This window comes from Oryctolagus cuniculus, chromosome 16 (assembly GCF_051225735.1).
Source record: "Oryctolagus cuniculus isolate XC-2025 breed Fujian yellow rabbit chromosome 16, ASM5122573v1, whole genome shotgun sequence".
NCBI classification, from domain to species: Eukaryota; Metazoa; Chordata; class Mammalia; order Lagomorpha; family Leporidae; genus Oryctolagus; species Oryctolagus cuniculus.
The window spans coordinates 74,024,616-74,039,331 of NC_142882.1; the positions used below are offsets into that span (position 1 = coordinate 74,024,616).

A 14,716-nucleotide genomic window follows, 5' to 3' on the forward strand; every position below is an offset into this window, starting at 1 on the left:
TCCCTGCTGCCTTCAGGCCAACCGGGCCCCTTTCCCGTGCTCCCTGCTGAGAGCTAGCATGGATGCCTTTCCTGGTCATTGTCGGCTTCCCAGCATGCTCTGCGCCCCCTTCCTGCCCTGGGCAGGGCTCCATGAGGCACCTCCCTAACTTGGGGGGTAGGACGGGCTGCCTCTCGGTGTGCTCACTGTCCCAGCCTGGGCAGTGTGGGTTTAGGGCTCGTGGGAAGAGGCTGGAAGCTGATGCACAAAGAACCAGGCTGGCCAGTACGCTCTCGAGCCTGGCTTTGTTTGAGATCTGAGGAATGTTTTGGTAGATTTGCTTGTATGTCAAGGAAAAACCAAAACTCCGGCGTTTCTGTGGCCAGTATGTCCATGCAACTCCACTCATGAGCAGAAATTGAACTCGCTTGGAAGGAAGGGCTGCCAGGGAGCATAGGACTGGGGATTTCATTCTGAAATCCCTTAGGAGGGAGCTTCACGACGCTTGTGAGGAGGAGAGTGAACAGATGTTTACGTCGCTGCACAAAACCTTTGCAGTCCAAGGGTGATTTTTGCGTAGCAAGTATCTCCCGTGACTTTGAAGACCTTCGGTCTCTCAGTGCCTTGCTCTTCGTCCCGCGCAGCCCCAGCACGTCTCTTCCGGGGGGTCGAGCCCTCCGTGGTGACGAGCTGTTCTTTGTCACTTCCATCAGCTGGCCCGGGCCCCGGGGTGGGGACCCTGGACCCCGAAGGCGCTGACAAGGACGACTTGCTGCTGCTGACGGAGATGTTCAGCGCGTCCTCCCTGGAGGAGGGCGAGTTCGGCAGAGAGTGGGCCGCTGTGTTTGGAGACGGTCGGCTGAGGGAGTCGGCCGCGGCCGCCGGCCTGGGTGAGCCAGACCTCAAGCTGCAGGCGGGATCCAGCTTCCTTCCCTCGCAGCTCTTGGACCAGAACATGAAGGACTTACAGGCCTCGCTGAAAGGTACGTGCCGTGAGGACTGAGGCGGTGTGTACGTTCTTTGTTTTCTCCTTTGTAATCCAGACCGCATGCCGGGAACTTCAAACCGTTTGTGGGAAATGGAATTGAAAGATAAGTGGATTTCGGTGCGAAAAATTTTTTTGAAATCCATGCATAAGTTGGGGGGGGTCTTCAGATTTCACACAAAAATGTGTATTGTGAGGAAACTGCATGGATTTCCCGAATTTTTGCAGCAAAACATCTTTTCATTGCATTTTCCCACAAACTGAAGTACCCTCGTATTTGTTCCCTTTTTGTCGTCTTTTGTGTTTCCTGTATGTTTATTTCATGCCCAGTGTCGTCTGTGTGTGTTTGGAGGGGGTGGCGGCTCTGTGTTTTTCTTCAGCGACATTGTAGCCCCAGCCTTGCAGTCCGCCTTGAGGTGTGTGGCAGGGTTTAGGACCTGCTGCCTCACACGGTGTCCGCCCCGCGTGAGCTCCATCTGTAATAAAAGGTGAGAGGGGACGTTGTTGGTCTGTGTCTCACTTTGGTTTTAGACTTGTTCGTGGCACGTGCGAGATGCTCACCGTCACCTACAGGTCATGGCCGGGGCGGCCACCACCCCCAGGTTCTCCCACAGACCCAGGCGGCCACCTGGCCGCGTTCCCAGACACGCCCCCTCCGTCCCGCTGTGCACTGAGGACACCACAGTGGCCTCTGAACTCTTCCTTCAATCTAAGTTCTTTCCTGCCCTGTCTGCTCTCCCTCTGCCCCACCCACCCTGCCTCAAGCCTCCCCTTAGCTCAGCTGTTTGGTCCTGCCTGTGAAACGCCACCAAACAGCGCCTCCCCAGCCACAGCAAAAACAGTCATCGCGCCAATCAAAAAGGGTGGGCAGCGTCATGTGTAAGGCTCATGGTACCCCAGAGCTGGCCTGCAGGCCAGAGCTCACCGAGAAATGCAGGCGTGGGCAGCACACTGGTGTAAAAGAACTGGTGTCAAGAACAAGGGGCTGGCATCATGGCACAGCCATTACACCAACACCACATCCTATATCGGAGCCCGGGTTCAAGTCCAGGTTGCTCTGGTTCCAGTCCTCTCTGAGAGGGAGGGGGAGGAAGCGTTGAAGTGTGGGTGGGAGGGAAGTGGGGGTGGGGGTGGGGTGGAGTGCCTCTATGTTCCTAAAACAGTATAAAGAAAATATATGAAACTTGTATAACAAATAAAACACATATAAAAAATAAAACAAGCACGTGGTAGTAAAACAAAAGATAAAAGTGCAAAACCAAATTCCAGGTTGAAATGTAGATTTTTAAATTTGAGTTCCTAAACACACAGATCTCAGGAAGGAAACCATTTTCTACAGTTTCAAAACTTTCTCCTCCTTTCATGTGACTAATTATCAGACAGGAATCACTCTTAAGAAACTCTCACAGTGCTTTGGTTTTTCTCTGAATTCAGACTATCTCCATAATAAACAGCGTGTTTATCTGGCACTTGCCTCCGAGAACAAACGGCAGAGCAGGAAGGGTTAAGTAATTATGGGCTATTAGCGCCTCAGGTCTCTGGGGGGTGAGATCATGGACATGGGAGTTGGTGGGCAAGACGAGAAAAAATCTTCCCGCTTTTGGTGAAATACCCGGTTCCTTTTATCCTCTGCGGGAGTCGGTTTATTTGCAGCCCTGGGGTGGGGAGAGAGCAGGGATCAGGGCCACTGAGGCATGCTCCCCACCCTGCCTTTCACCCTGGGTTTCACCCCCTCACCAGTGCTCCAGGGGAGCCAGGCTGCCAACCGAGTTTCACCCACACCCACCTGTGCTGGAGGTGCTAACAAGCCCTGGGAGAGTCGGAAGGCGGGGGCCCTGGATCCTCACCCCGGATCCTGCGGCTGCTGGAGGCTCGCCAGCTGTGTTGCAGAATGAACCCCACTCGGGCCTCCAGCGTGGGAGACACAGGGCCCCTGCGGCCAGTGGGGCTCACTGGTGGCTGAGTATCGGTCGCCGCAAGAGTCCCCATGTGCACCTGAGAACCGAGAGCCGGGCACCCTCTTCCTGAGCAGACAGAGTGCCACACCCTGGGAGCGGCCCTAGAGCTCATGTGGGCCTAAGGAGGGAGGTGCCCGGCCTGCAAGGGGCAGTGTTGGCTTGGGCGGTGGAGGGAGAGGCGGGCACGAGGGAGCCCGCGGAGTTCTCAGGCAAGCAGGGTCTCTTTTGAGGTTGCCATCCTGCTAGCACTTGATCCGGTTTCTCAGTCATCTGACCAGTATTTACTGGCTTCCTCAGTGTGCCAGAAATTGGTGATTCGTCTGGGAACAAAATGGACGAAGCTCTGTGCCTTCCTGCAACTCACATTCTGATGGGGAGGAGACAGTGAGCTACATGCCTGACAGAAACGAGCTGGGGATGGCAGGCTGGGCTGGGTTTCTACTGGGAAGATGAGACCTGAGCCAAGACTGGCAGTGGGCGAAAATCAGCCACGTGGACACCTAGGCAGGGTGGGCTGTGCCAGCCCTAAGGAGAGGGCATGACTGGCAGGGTCGCGGGTCTGCAGGAGAGCTGGGGTGGGGGTAGGTGGTCAGAGGAATTGGAGCGCCTCTTAACTGTTGGCCATTTTTCAGCCCAAGTGAAATTTGGAGCTATCACCATACTGCATGGTCTGATCTACAAAGTATGAGGATAATTTTGGCTGCTAAAAGTTTCCATTTATCTGCTAGGGTTCCAGCAAGATCAATGCTAAAGGAGTTATTTTGTAACTATTGAATTATAGTGTTTCCTTTGTAGATCAACAGCAACCAATTGACTACCTATAGGAATCCCAGTGTCAGGGCAAAGAAAATCAAATCTAAGCCCATTCAGCTCCTGCTGTGCCCACGATTCCTAGCAGGTGCAGCCCCAGTTCTGTCCCTGTGCTGCCCTCCCCATTCAGGGAGCTCTCCAGACACGCGTGGCACAAGTAAAGGGTGATGGGCTGCCTGCTTCGATGGCTGATCATCTCATCAAATTGTCACTGCTACGATTCCAGCAGGGCTCGGCCAACCCCAAAAGATGAAGGGGTGAATACTTCCATCTGTGTCATAGAAAAGCCATCTACATGTGTGACTAATCACCTACCTGTAATAGTTTTAATAAAGTGTTAAGCTCTGGCCACCTAATGCTGAACCTGCTTCCTGGATAACCAGATCATCTTAAAAACTACATCCAATAGGCTGGCGCTGCAGCTCACTATGCTAATCCTCCACCTGTGGCGCCGGCACACCGGGTTCTAGTCCCTGTTGGGGCGCCGGATTCTGTCCCAGTTGCCCCTCTTCCAGGCCAGCTCTCTGCTGTGGCCCGGGAGTGCAGTGGAGGATGGCCCAAGTGCTTGGGCCCTGCACCCACATGGGAGACCAGGATAAGCACCTGGCTCCTGGCTTCGGATCAGCGCAGTGCGCCGGCCGCAGCACACCGACCATAGCGGCCACTTGGGGGGTGAACCAATGGAAAAAGGAAGACTTTAATCTCTGTCTCTCTCATTGTCTAACTCTGCCTGTCAAAACAAAACAAAACAAAAAACTGCATCCAATAAACCACTGAGATAATCAAGTACTCATGCTACACAGAGTAGGAGGGCTCACTGGATCACTGGCAGTGATGCAGAGGTCAGAGCCCAGGTTTTAGCCTGCAACCCCCTGCCACTGCTCACTCTGCAATGGTGGTCAGGCCCCTCCAACTCCCTGGGCCTCAGTCTTCTCATCTGTAAAATGAGTTACTGGCTCAGCTGCTTATCCATCTCCTTGTCGCTGGCTTAGCTCCGCTACAGAGATGCAAGGGTCTTCATTTACCAAGCACTGCTGCGGGAGCTTCGGGATGCCGCAGCTCACGGGGTCCTCACCATACCCTTCCCACACCGGTGCTATTATCATCTCCATTTCACAGCCTGGGAAACCGAGCAACACAGCAGCGTAGCAATTGGTCCGAGATCACTCACCTGGCAAAGGCAGGCCGGATCTTGAACCCGGGCAGTCTGATCCTGGAACACGTTCTCGTCCCCGCCACATCCGGTGGTCTCAGGACAGTGTCTCAGTAGCAAGGGTGCTTCCCCAGCAGATGCCTCTTGGCCTCCCTGTGGATGCTCTCCTGGCAGCAGGACTTGGAATCATCAGCTCGGCCCTGAGCCTCCTGGTCACACACAGGCACGGGGCACCCAGGAGTCACAGAGGGGATGAGTGGGTGTGGCGAGATGGGGTCCCTGTGCGTACTGCAGGGGAACCACGTCCTAGAACAGAAGATTTGAAATTGAGGTGGTCCTAGGAAGTCCTGGTGGCTTGTGGGAGCAGCCACCAGCACATTCACCCTGTGGCACCGGGGCTTTCCTGCCTGCCAGGGTCACTGGGGTCTGGCGGCGATGAGGGCCTGGGGGCTGTCCGCAGGGTCGAGGCATCGGGACTTCGGTCGAAGGCCCCTGGCTGCCCATCCACCTGCTTCCCAGTCTGCTTGCGGAACGGCAAGGCAAGGGGATGTAGCCAGGGAACAGCTGAACTTTCCTTCCCTCCTACTTCAAGCCCTAGGAGTCAAATAAAGGAATACATGTCAGATCAAGCTCCTCTGAAAATCTGAAGGAGTTAATTTTAGCTGAGATTTCTTAAGAGTTTCTGAAGTTATCAAGATTGTAGGGGCTGGGGTTTCCTGTGTCACATGGTGATGAGAAAATTGTGCCTTCCCAGGGCCTCTTAACGTGAGTGGGAGGAGAGCCAGGCAGAGAGGACTGGCGGGCTGGGGATTTGACAGGACTAAGAGGCCCTGTGTTCCATATTCTTTTCGATTTTCCACCATGATCCAAGATGCAACTTACAAATAGATTTTTTTTTTTTTTGACAGGCAGAGTGGACAGTGAGGGAGAGAGACAGAGAGAAAGGTCTTCCTTTGCCGTTGGTTCACCCTCCAATGGCCGCCGCAGCCAGCGCGCTGTGGCCGGCACACTGCGCTGATCTGATGGCAGGAGCCAGGTACTTATCCTGGTCTCCCATGGGCTGCAGGGCCCAAGTACTTGGGCCATCCTCCACTGCACTCCCTGGCCACAGCAGAGAGCTGGCCTGGAAGAGGGGCAACCGGGACAGAATCCGGCGCCCCGACCGGGACTAGAACCCGGTGTGCCGGCGCCGCATGGTGGAGGATTAGCCTAGTGAGCCGCGGCGCCGGCCACAAATAGATGTTGATACTGAGAAGCTTACCAGCTGCTCAGAATAGGGGTCCCCAGACAGTGTTTAATTCAGGATTCTGCAGACCAGAGTTTGCAGCCTTGTTCTGGGTCCTCACCACATAGACCCTGGCTCCAGGTTACTGACAGTCCTAGAACTTAAATGGGATGATGCCAAGGAAAACACATGGAGTGCATCTGTAGTTTGAACCCAGGACAGGCACCTTCTGCAGGTGCCAGTAGAATTGCTGGACCTGTCAAGACTGCAGAACTTTCTAAGCCTGTGCTGGAGCATCCAAGCAGGACTTGAAGATCTGTAGGAGTTAAGTGTCTGCTTGAGTCCCTGGAAGGAACCTTGATGGCCATCAGCTGCACCCACACTTATGAAGGAGGGAACTGGGGAACCCTAAAAGGTCATGTGGCTTTCCATGCATTGTAGTTTGAGTCAGGGAGCAGCTCTGTGGCCTAGCAGGCTAAGCCCTGCTTAGGATGCTCGTATTCCATAGCCGAGCGCCGACTTGAATCCTGGCTATTGCCTTTCCAATCCATCTTCCTGCTAATGTGCCTGGGAAGGCAGCAGATGGTGGCCCAAATACTTGGGTCCTGTCCACCGACACGGGAAACCCAGATGGAGTTCCTGACTCCTGGCTTTGGGCCAGCCCCAGCCCCAGCCCTGGCTGATGCAGGCATTTGGGGAGTGAACCAGCAGATGGAGGATGTCTCTCTGTATTTTACTCGTTCAAATAAATCTTTTAAATTAAAAAAAATGCAAAAGAAACTCTCCAGCTTGCCTTATGTGAGATCCTTTAGGACCTGCCCTTGGGGTCCTGGCTGCCCACACTGCCTTCGGCTGTACTTGGCAGGACCTAATGACACTGTACTGGAGAACCACGTGTCCTGTCAGTATGCCGGGCTCCAGCCAGGTCAACCCGCATTGCACCCAGCACTCCCCTTCCCACAGAGTCACATGCTCTCAACTCTCCTTAGAGCACACCACCCACTCACACACCCACGATTCTCTCCACCTGGGTGACCTCTCATCCCTCAGGGGCTCAGCTTCCTGTCTTTTTATCCAGGGAGCCTTCCCCGACTCCTCCCCCTCCCTAGCAGTCACTGTTCCGTGCTGCTTCTCCCCCCACCCGGTACACTCCATGGTTAATCATCCCTCTTGCCTCACTTCATTGTAGAACATTTCTTTTTCTGTCTCTTGCTCTAGGTTGTCATGGGGACACGGCCATGTTTGTTTTGCTCACCAGGGGATGATCAGAAAGTACGGATGGATGGAAGGAAGGAAGGAAGGAAGGAAGGAAGGAGGCATGGATGGAAGGAGGGTGGGATGCAAGGCAGGAAGGGAGGAGAGAGTAACTGGCAAATAGCAGCAGACTGACAGAAAACAATACTCATGTACGAACCCCTGAGGATGGTGCGCTCGGGTTTCTCCTGGCATCTGCTGATCTCTACAAAAACCCCAGACGCAGCTCAGACTTCTTGAGGGCTTGCCATCTAGCCTGTCCACCACCCGAGTGCACCTACAAGATCCCAACAACCCAATGAGGCAGGAATTTCTATCCGCCTCTTGCAAGCATGGAAACTGGGGCTGGTGGTGGCAGGCTGGTGCTTGGCCACAGTGGCTGTGGGGCTCCCACTTTCCCCGTCACTGCAGCCCCACCCAGAGCGCCCCAGGCTGTGGCTCACACCGTCCCACCTAGTCAGCTACATTCATGGTAAAGCACTGTTCTGGGCAGTGCCATTTGGCTTCCCTGGCTACTCTGGCTGGCCAGTGTTACTTCTGGCTCATTTATATTTTCCCTGATGTAAGTCAAGGGGGCAGGGTTGCTCTAATAAAATTTTATATGTGTTTCCTGCAAATGGGTAGCACATTTGCCATATCAAAGGAGCTGAGAGCTTGCAGTCCTTTTGTTCACAGAGGTTTGGGTGCCCTTCTGCCCCCAGCCATCACCACCCCTCTCCTGATGAGGTTAGCCTGAGACAGGGAAACATCTTTCTGGCCACACCCTCATGTGAAAAAACGCCTCCACCCACTAACACCACCTAGAGAACAGTTGATGGAAATTACGGGAATATTAGCAACTCGGAGATCTCTTTAAATAGCACTTTTTCCGGACAGAAGCCGAGGCATTTAAGAGCTGTCTTGGCATTCCATCCATAATTACCTTCACTGCACCCTTCCCCTAGATAATTTCCAAAGCGGTGTGAGTGCAGGTGGGACTGCAGCTGGGCTTAGTATTTGCTGTGTTTGGGAAGAACTGGTGTCACAGCCACAGTTTGACCCCTTCATGCACAAATAGCCAAACTGCCGGGCTGGTGCTTAATGGCCGTTCTGCGGAGAGAGTGTGTTCAGCAGACCTGCTGTTGCCTCTGCTTCACAGCTCGGGGACGTGGAGTTGTGAGCGCTGTGTTTGTGGCAGTTTGGAAGGACACTGTTCTCACAATCCCAGCTCCCAGGACAGGATGTCTTCAGCCAGATCTCCTTCACGCCCTCTGCTGGGGCCGGGGGAAGCCCCCTAATGCTTGGATTCTAGATTACAGCTTGTGTGGCCCATGAGTGTTTAAGGTGGGCAGTTTTCAAAAACTCAGTCACAAAGGGATCCAATTGCAAGACATTTGTTTCCTCTCTAATGGGAGCTGCCATGATTATCTTCAAATGGTATGCTTGGAAACAGGGCTTGTGTTTCTAGTGCTTTAGAAGCATGACCTGCTGTGCAGGCGTTTCAGTCTTTCTGAGGACGCGGGCATTATGTGAAGAGAGGTGAGCTCCATTTTGACAGCGGGGCCTCCTTTCAGGAATGCATTCCGCTTCGTCCTCTGAAAAATACAGTGCTTTGCCTCTGCCGTCTGTTCCAGTGTTCTGTGGTCATTTTTTGAAAATGGACGTTGTGCTTATTTCTGAAATGGGAAGAGTCATCTTGCTGGGTTCCTGCTGTATTAAACAGCCTGCAGAGGCCAGGGAGGGGTCAACTTCTAGGCTCTTCCCCAGGCTTTGCTGGGCATGGGTTGAGGTTCTCTCTGGCAGCGTGGGCCTTGTGAACTCAGAGACCACCACACAACCCGAGGGCTTCCAGCGGCAGGACTTGGATTCAGCTGCCTGGGAAGAGGGGTGCAGGCGGGGCGCCCTGGTGTGGCTCCACTGCTTGCTAGGAGGGCTTCTCTCCTTGCCCGGTCTCTGGCTGCACAGGCCTCCTGTGATGCTCCTGGTGACCTGGGTAGCCTCAGAGGCCACGTAAAGGCCACACTTCCCGAACTTGCCCTGCCTCCCCCCCCCCCGCCCCCGCCCAGGGATTCTGATTCCGTCGATGAGCAGCCTCCTGGGAACTTGATTCCTAACCAGCACACAGATGAGGCCTGTGCTGCTGCTGAGCACCCCATGCTTTGAGAACCAGGCTCTAAGTCTGAGCCAGACTGTGGGGCTTGGTGGGGACATTGCTTGGGCTCCATGGAGTGCAGCTGAGTCCGGAGAACCCTCGGCGCTGTCAGGATTTCTGGGAAAGGCAGACACTTACCCAGTTGGATGTGAAGATTCAGCCCCTCCCCACCTTTTCCATGGCTGGAATTATTGGCACTCGCTGGAACCACACTTTAATTTTCCACATTTACCACTGTTTTATGTGATTCGAGTCTAGAAGGAAAATGGTCACAGGACAGTTTTCTAGGAACCTGGGAGATTACATTTTCCCTCCCTGAATCCCTGTCATTTTTAAGTTGTAACTTAAATGCCATAGAATATAAAATTAATCCATTTAAAGAAAAACAGTTCAAAAATTTCTTGTCAGTTTGCTATCCAGCCTTTCCCACAGCCCAGGGTTGGGACTTGCACATCATCCCAGGAAACGCCAAGTCCAGTTCTCTTTGCTTGCCTGTGACTCATGTAACTACCAATCCTAGCACTTTTCCAGTGAATAACAATGCCTTTTCTAACCCTTTGCATTTTCCCATTGTTTCAGACCCAATAAATAAGTGATTAGGCTCCTGTTTCATCACTCATTGGTTCGTCTTCATAAAAAGTTGGTGTGTACTTGCTGAAGGTGAAATAATTCAGTGTTACAGTATCTGCTGTGTGCCAGGCACTGCTTCGCCATCTCCTAAAATAGTGCTTCTTGGTTGAATTCCTCAGTTTAAAAGGATACTTTAGTAGTTCATCTTAATTCAGTAGTCTTATATTCAAACATCCATTGTGTGCTAGGTAGTGCTCCACAGGATAGAGGGATGAATAATAGTACATGGTCTCTGGCTAAAAGGGGCTCGCGACTCTATTAAATACAGTAGGATTCTGTAATTCAGTCCTGTGGCAAGTATCAACTGTAGCATGGCAGAGTGAGCCAATGATGTAGTCCTGTAATTTTTGTGGCATATGGATGGCATTCTTGCCCTGGAAATTAACTTCGCTGCCCCATCTGAGCTCTGCCTCCAAACATGACCTCTCTTAAGGCCCTTATCAGAGACAAGAACACTGGAGGATAGCATCCCAGTAAGGGGCTGCCTCTCTAAGCATAATGGTTGCAACAGTGAAGCCCTGGCTGCTGGTCTACATTTAACACACAGAGTCAACACTTTAGTTAATGAATATCTACCTGTACTGTGTTAAATATTCCTTGTCTCATTGAGGAGACAGACAAGGATGTACAGAGATGATGAAGCAAAGATGTAAAAAGCAAATGGTAGAGTTCTAAACCAACAAGGCATGCTGGAACATCCAAGACAGACAGACGGTGCTGTGGGGAGCTAGCCTTGCCTCTCAACGCAGGAGTGCTGAGTGCCTCGTAATCATCCGGGGACAGGCAGGGCATGAGGGCCACTACAGAATCTTGGGTTAATGCAAGTTCATTGCTATCTCAAGGCAGGGCATAGAGGCAAAGAGGGCTTTTGCTTTCATAGCTTTGGGCTGGACAGTCATTTGAATTGGGCATGGTCATACCTAGGCACTGACCCCTGGTGTCTTCCAGTGTGAGGAACCAAGAAAGCTCTTGTAGCTTCCTCCTCCCATTCTCCCGGAGCTACCGTGGGGCAGAGCTGCGTAAGTGCCCGACGAGCAGTGGGTCAGTGCGCCGCCCTTCTCGAGATCTAACGTCCTGTGATTTTGAATATTAGGCTGGTCAGAGAGCAGTGTCAGTCCTCCTCCTCCAAGGCCAGCACCAAAGACAAGCTGCCCAAATGACAACAGCCGTGCAGTGAAAGGTAACACAAAACGATACTCGCCTTCCTTTCCAAGCGCTTGGTGCTGCTTTCTCAATCTCCTTGACAACTTCCATTTGTACTTTTAGAGGCTCAAAGAAGGGAATGGCATGAAGAGTTTTGCATGATCCTGGAAATCACATTCTGACTTTCTTCCTGGCTTAATGCGCTGATTTATGTCTCCCTTTATCAAACTGTATTTAATGAGGATGAATCAAACATCTGTCTCCCTGTGATTGGGTGCTTGCTAAGATGGGGTCGAAGTACTGGACTAGGGAAGATCACCAAGGTTTGTTAGCTTTTGCCAAAATGTCATCCCTGCCACCAAAGACGCTGGATTCGGAAGGGCCAGATTGCTGGCTGCGAGAAGGGTACTTTCAAGGTCATGATTTGTCCTCCATGGGACAGGCCCCCAAAGAGAAGAGTTGCTTGAATGACGAGCGCAACTGTATTTGCAGTGCTCTGTGTTCCTTGCTTAGGTCATCAGCCACTTTGTCTGTTGACCACAGGAAGTTAAAGGAAGTGTCTATTCCATTACTATCATAAAGTGTTCCTGTGATGTTCTTGTAAGTGTTGTGAAATTGCCCCTGGTTTTGCCTCAAACAGTGGCAGCCTGGGGCATGGGAAGGTTTCCCCGAAGTACAGTCACCGGGTTCCACTCAGCAGGGCCATGCTCACTTTTTGGGGATCCTCAAGACCTTGGTGGAGGCTGGGGAAAGGGGAAGGAAGCATGTTGCGTATTTTCACTGGGGCTGTCTTGAAGACGTCTTGATATTATCTATCGAGAGTAGAGAGAGGTTCATCCATCTGAATCAGCATCCTTGTGTGACCTCCCACAGGCCTAGACAAGTTACTCCCTTTTTTTAAACCACACTCCTCTGCGCAGCCCTTAACCAAACTATATTGAGCTCTCACAGTTCTGCATTTACCATATAAAAATAAGCCAGGTGTTTTCAGAGCTGATTTTACATGAAATTCAATTAATGTTATGTAATAACTTTCCTATTACCAACTAGTCTGGCTAGCAGTTTTATAACAGGAACATTGATTGTCACATTATAAAGTAACGTATCTGTAAGAGACTTCAAAACAAGGGAGAAAGGGAGAGGGATCAGAAGTAAGAGGTGATCAGTGTGGCAGCCTTAGCACCACATGGCCGTTTTAGTGAAAGCATCAAAGGCCCCATTTATTTGGCCACCATCTCATCACTTCTGTCCCACCACTCCAACCACTTCTAGCAACTGGTCCTCCCAACGGTTTTTTGAAACTCTTTTTGGCCACATGGCAAGCACATTCCTAGCTGCCCCCAGCTGGAAGGATAACCCATTAGAGATACATTTCCTTCTTGCTTCTGACTCTCCCACCTGCTGGAGAAGAAAAAGCAGCGGCCATCCTGGCTGATGAACTCGGATCTTCATGTGGAATGATTTACGTAACAGAGTGCACAGCTTATACAGCGATCACGTGCATGAAACACCTGTTTGAAAATGTTCTCTTCATCTGGAAAACAGTCTGGCTCTCTGATGGTGGCCTTCAGGAGGTTAGAGCAGGGGTTTTGGTGAAAGAGCAGTGCAAGGATGCGCTCCAGTGATGCTGAGGTGTGAGGGCGTTTTGAACCCACTGGGGGAGGGAGGCGTTGTCACCAGTGTTAGGCACTCCGGTGCTGGTGCCTCTCCTCTCCTCCCGTGTCACATGCTAAGTGAGGGCCACTCACACTCGCTAGAGCCCTTTCATTGAGCTGGTGGCCCTGACGAGCAGGGGTAGAATTAATCATTAGATAGGGAGGGTCCCCTTCCTTTCACAAGAGTGGGTAAAGTGGGCAGCAAAGTCTGAAGAAGAGAAGCCAGGCTTGGGCAGCAGCCTCCCTGGGGAGCCGGCAGCTTTGCAGGGTGAGTAGAGTCCTCAGTATTTCTCCTGGCCCTGCAGATCTGAAATAATTCCTCCAGCAGACACTGGAAAGCACCCTGCTTCCTCAGCCATTCAGTCTGACTCTGAAATAACTGTGCTGTTTCCTGGTTGTGGTAAAGCCACACGTATTTTGAGCACCTCCGTGGACTGTGGCCCTTAGCCTGGGCTGGGGTGCAGGTGAGGGTGAGTGAACACAGGGCGTGTTCTTTGCCGAGCTTCAGGTCACGGTTTCAAAATATACAGCCAACTGGCAAAGCAGGATACGTGGGATTCCTTACCCATCCCTAGGGACAGAGTGTAACTGGGATTTGTCCCCTTGAACAACTTCCTTTTGCAAGATGGCCCTGCACCTGCCCGCATCCAGCCTGGCAGAGCCGGGACCCGGAATGTGCGTCTTCTCACTTGTCCTCTTCTCTCCCCAGAGCCTGCCAAGGCTGCCTCGGACCTGACTGCCTGGTTCAGCCTCTTTGCTGACCTTGACCCGTTGTCCAATCCTGATGCTGTTGGGAAGACCGATAAAGAACACGAGTTGCTCAACGCTTGAGTCTGCGCCTTCGGGACGGAGCTCACGTGCTGCTGGCTCCGCAGCAGCCAAGGCCTAAAGGTCCACAGCAATCAGTATGCTGTTTTAATATTTACGTGCCATTTTAATAAAACGAAGGGGTCAAGGGCCCTGTTTATATTGCTATAATTATTTACTCTTATTTGGTATAAAGGGTTCTAGTAGATTCTCTATGTGAATGTATACAAATACAGGATCGTCCAGGCCCAGTCTGCAGGCTACCACCGTTGTGGCCTGCTGTTGCATCGCTGGACTCCCATGCGATCCAAGTTCAAATCTAAAACCTACTTTGCATTAGGTTTCAATTACGTGTCCGACAGTCTGAGAGGCAGCCGGGGGCTGACCGAGTATAGACGCCTCCTGTCCCGACTCTGGCCCCTTCAGAGTAGGCTGCAGGAAGATCCTTTCTTCCTGCCAAGCCATTTCCGGCGAGCTCTGGGCTATGCTCGCTCCGTCCAACCGAAGAAGCTGTCTGCACAGCGCTTGCCTGGTGGGCCATGTGTTCTCCTGCTGGCCGGGGAGCTGGGCCTTCCATGGAAAGCAGCCATGTTTGCGGATCCCAGCATCTCCTCTCGTCTGTATCGTGGCTGGAATTCAGAAGCATGTATTTCTGGAGCCCCTTGTGACTTCTTTTTTTTAATTAAACAAAAAAATTTGAAATGCAAAGTCAAGTTATTGGCGTCTGTTGTGCTAAGGGAGGTCTTGTGGGTGTGGGGGCCTGAGTGTGACAGAGGACGAGGATGCCCCTTACCCTCTGCAGCCTTTAAGGTGTCACCTTGACCGGGTGCATCCCACAGATGAGGCATAGGGGCTGGTGACGGGATTTTGTAAGATCAGGCAGGGATGGTGACAACAGCTTTACCCTCAGGCACATAGGCAACTCAGAGACCCCACCAGTGTTAAGAGACCCTAGAGTTTGTACCCCCCCCAACTCTGGACACAGT

The 14,716-nt window shown here is 52.2% G+C and overlaps 1 protein-coding gene across 6 annotated transcripts in view; it reads left to right on the plus strand.

Moving 5' to 3' along the window:
• ICA1 (islet cell autoantigen 1) overlaps window positions 1-14,438 on the plus strand; it is a 155,825-nt gene extending 141,387 nt beyond the window's left edge. For 3 of the 6 annotated variants that reach the window (XM_008261686.5, XM_051853319.3, XM_008261687.4), the window contains exons 13-15: window positions 693-962; window positions 11,219-11,305; window positions 13,633-14,438. In XM_008261686.5, the coding sequence (XP_008259908.1) occupies window positions 693-962; window positions 11,219-11,305; window positions 13,633-13,754 (479 nt within the window). In that variant the 3' untranslated portion in view covers window positions 13,755-14,438. Of the gene's footprint in view, window positions 1-692; window positions 963-1,294; window positions 7,059-11,218; window positions 11,306-13,632 lie in introns of those variants that run through there. The other 3 variants (XM_051853324.3, XM_089315686.1, XM_089315687.1) reach the window with 2 other exon arrangements.
• Window positions 14,439-14,716: the final 278 nt, after the last annotated feature.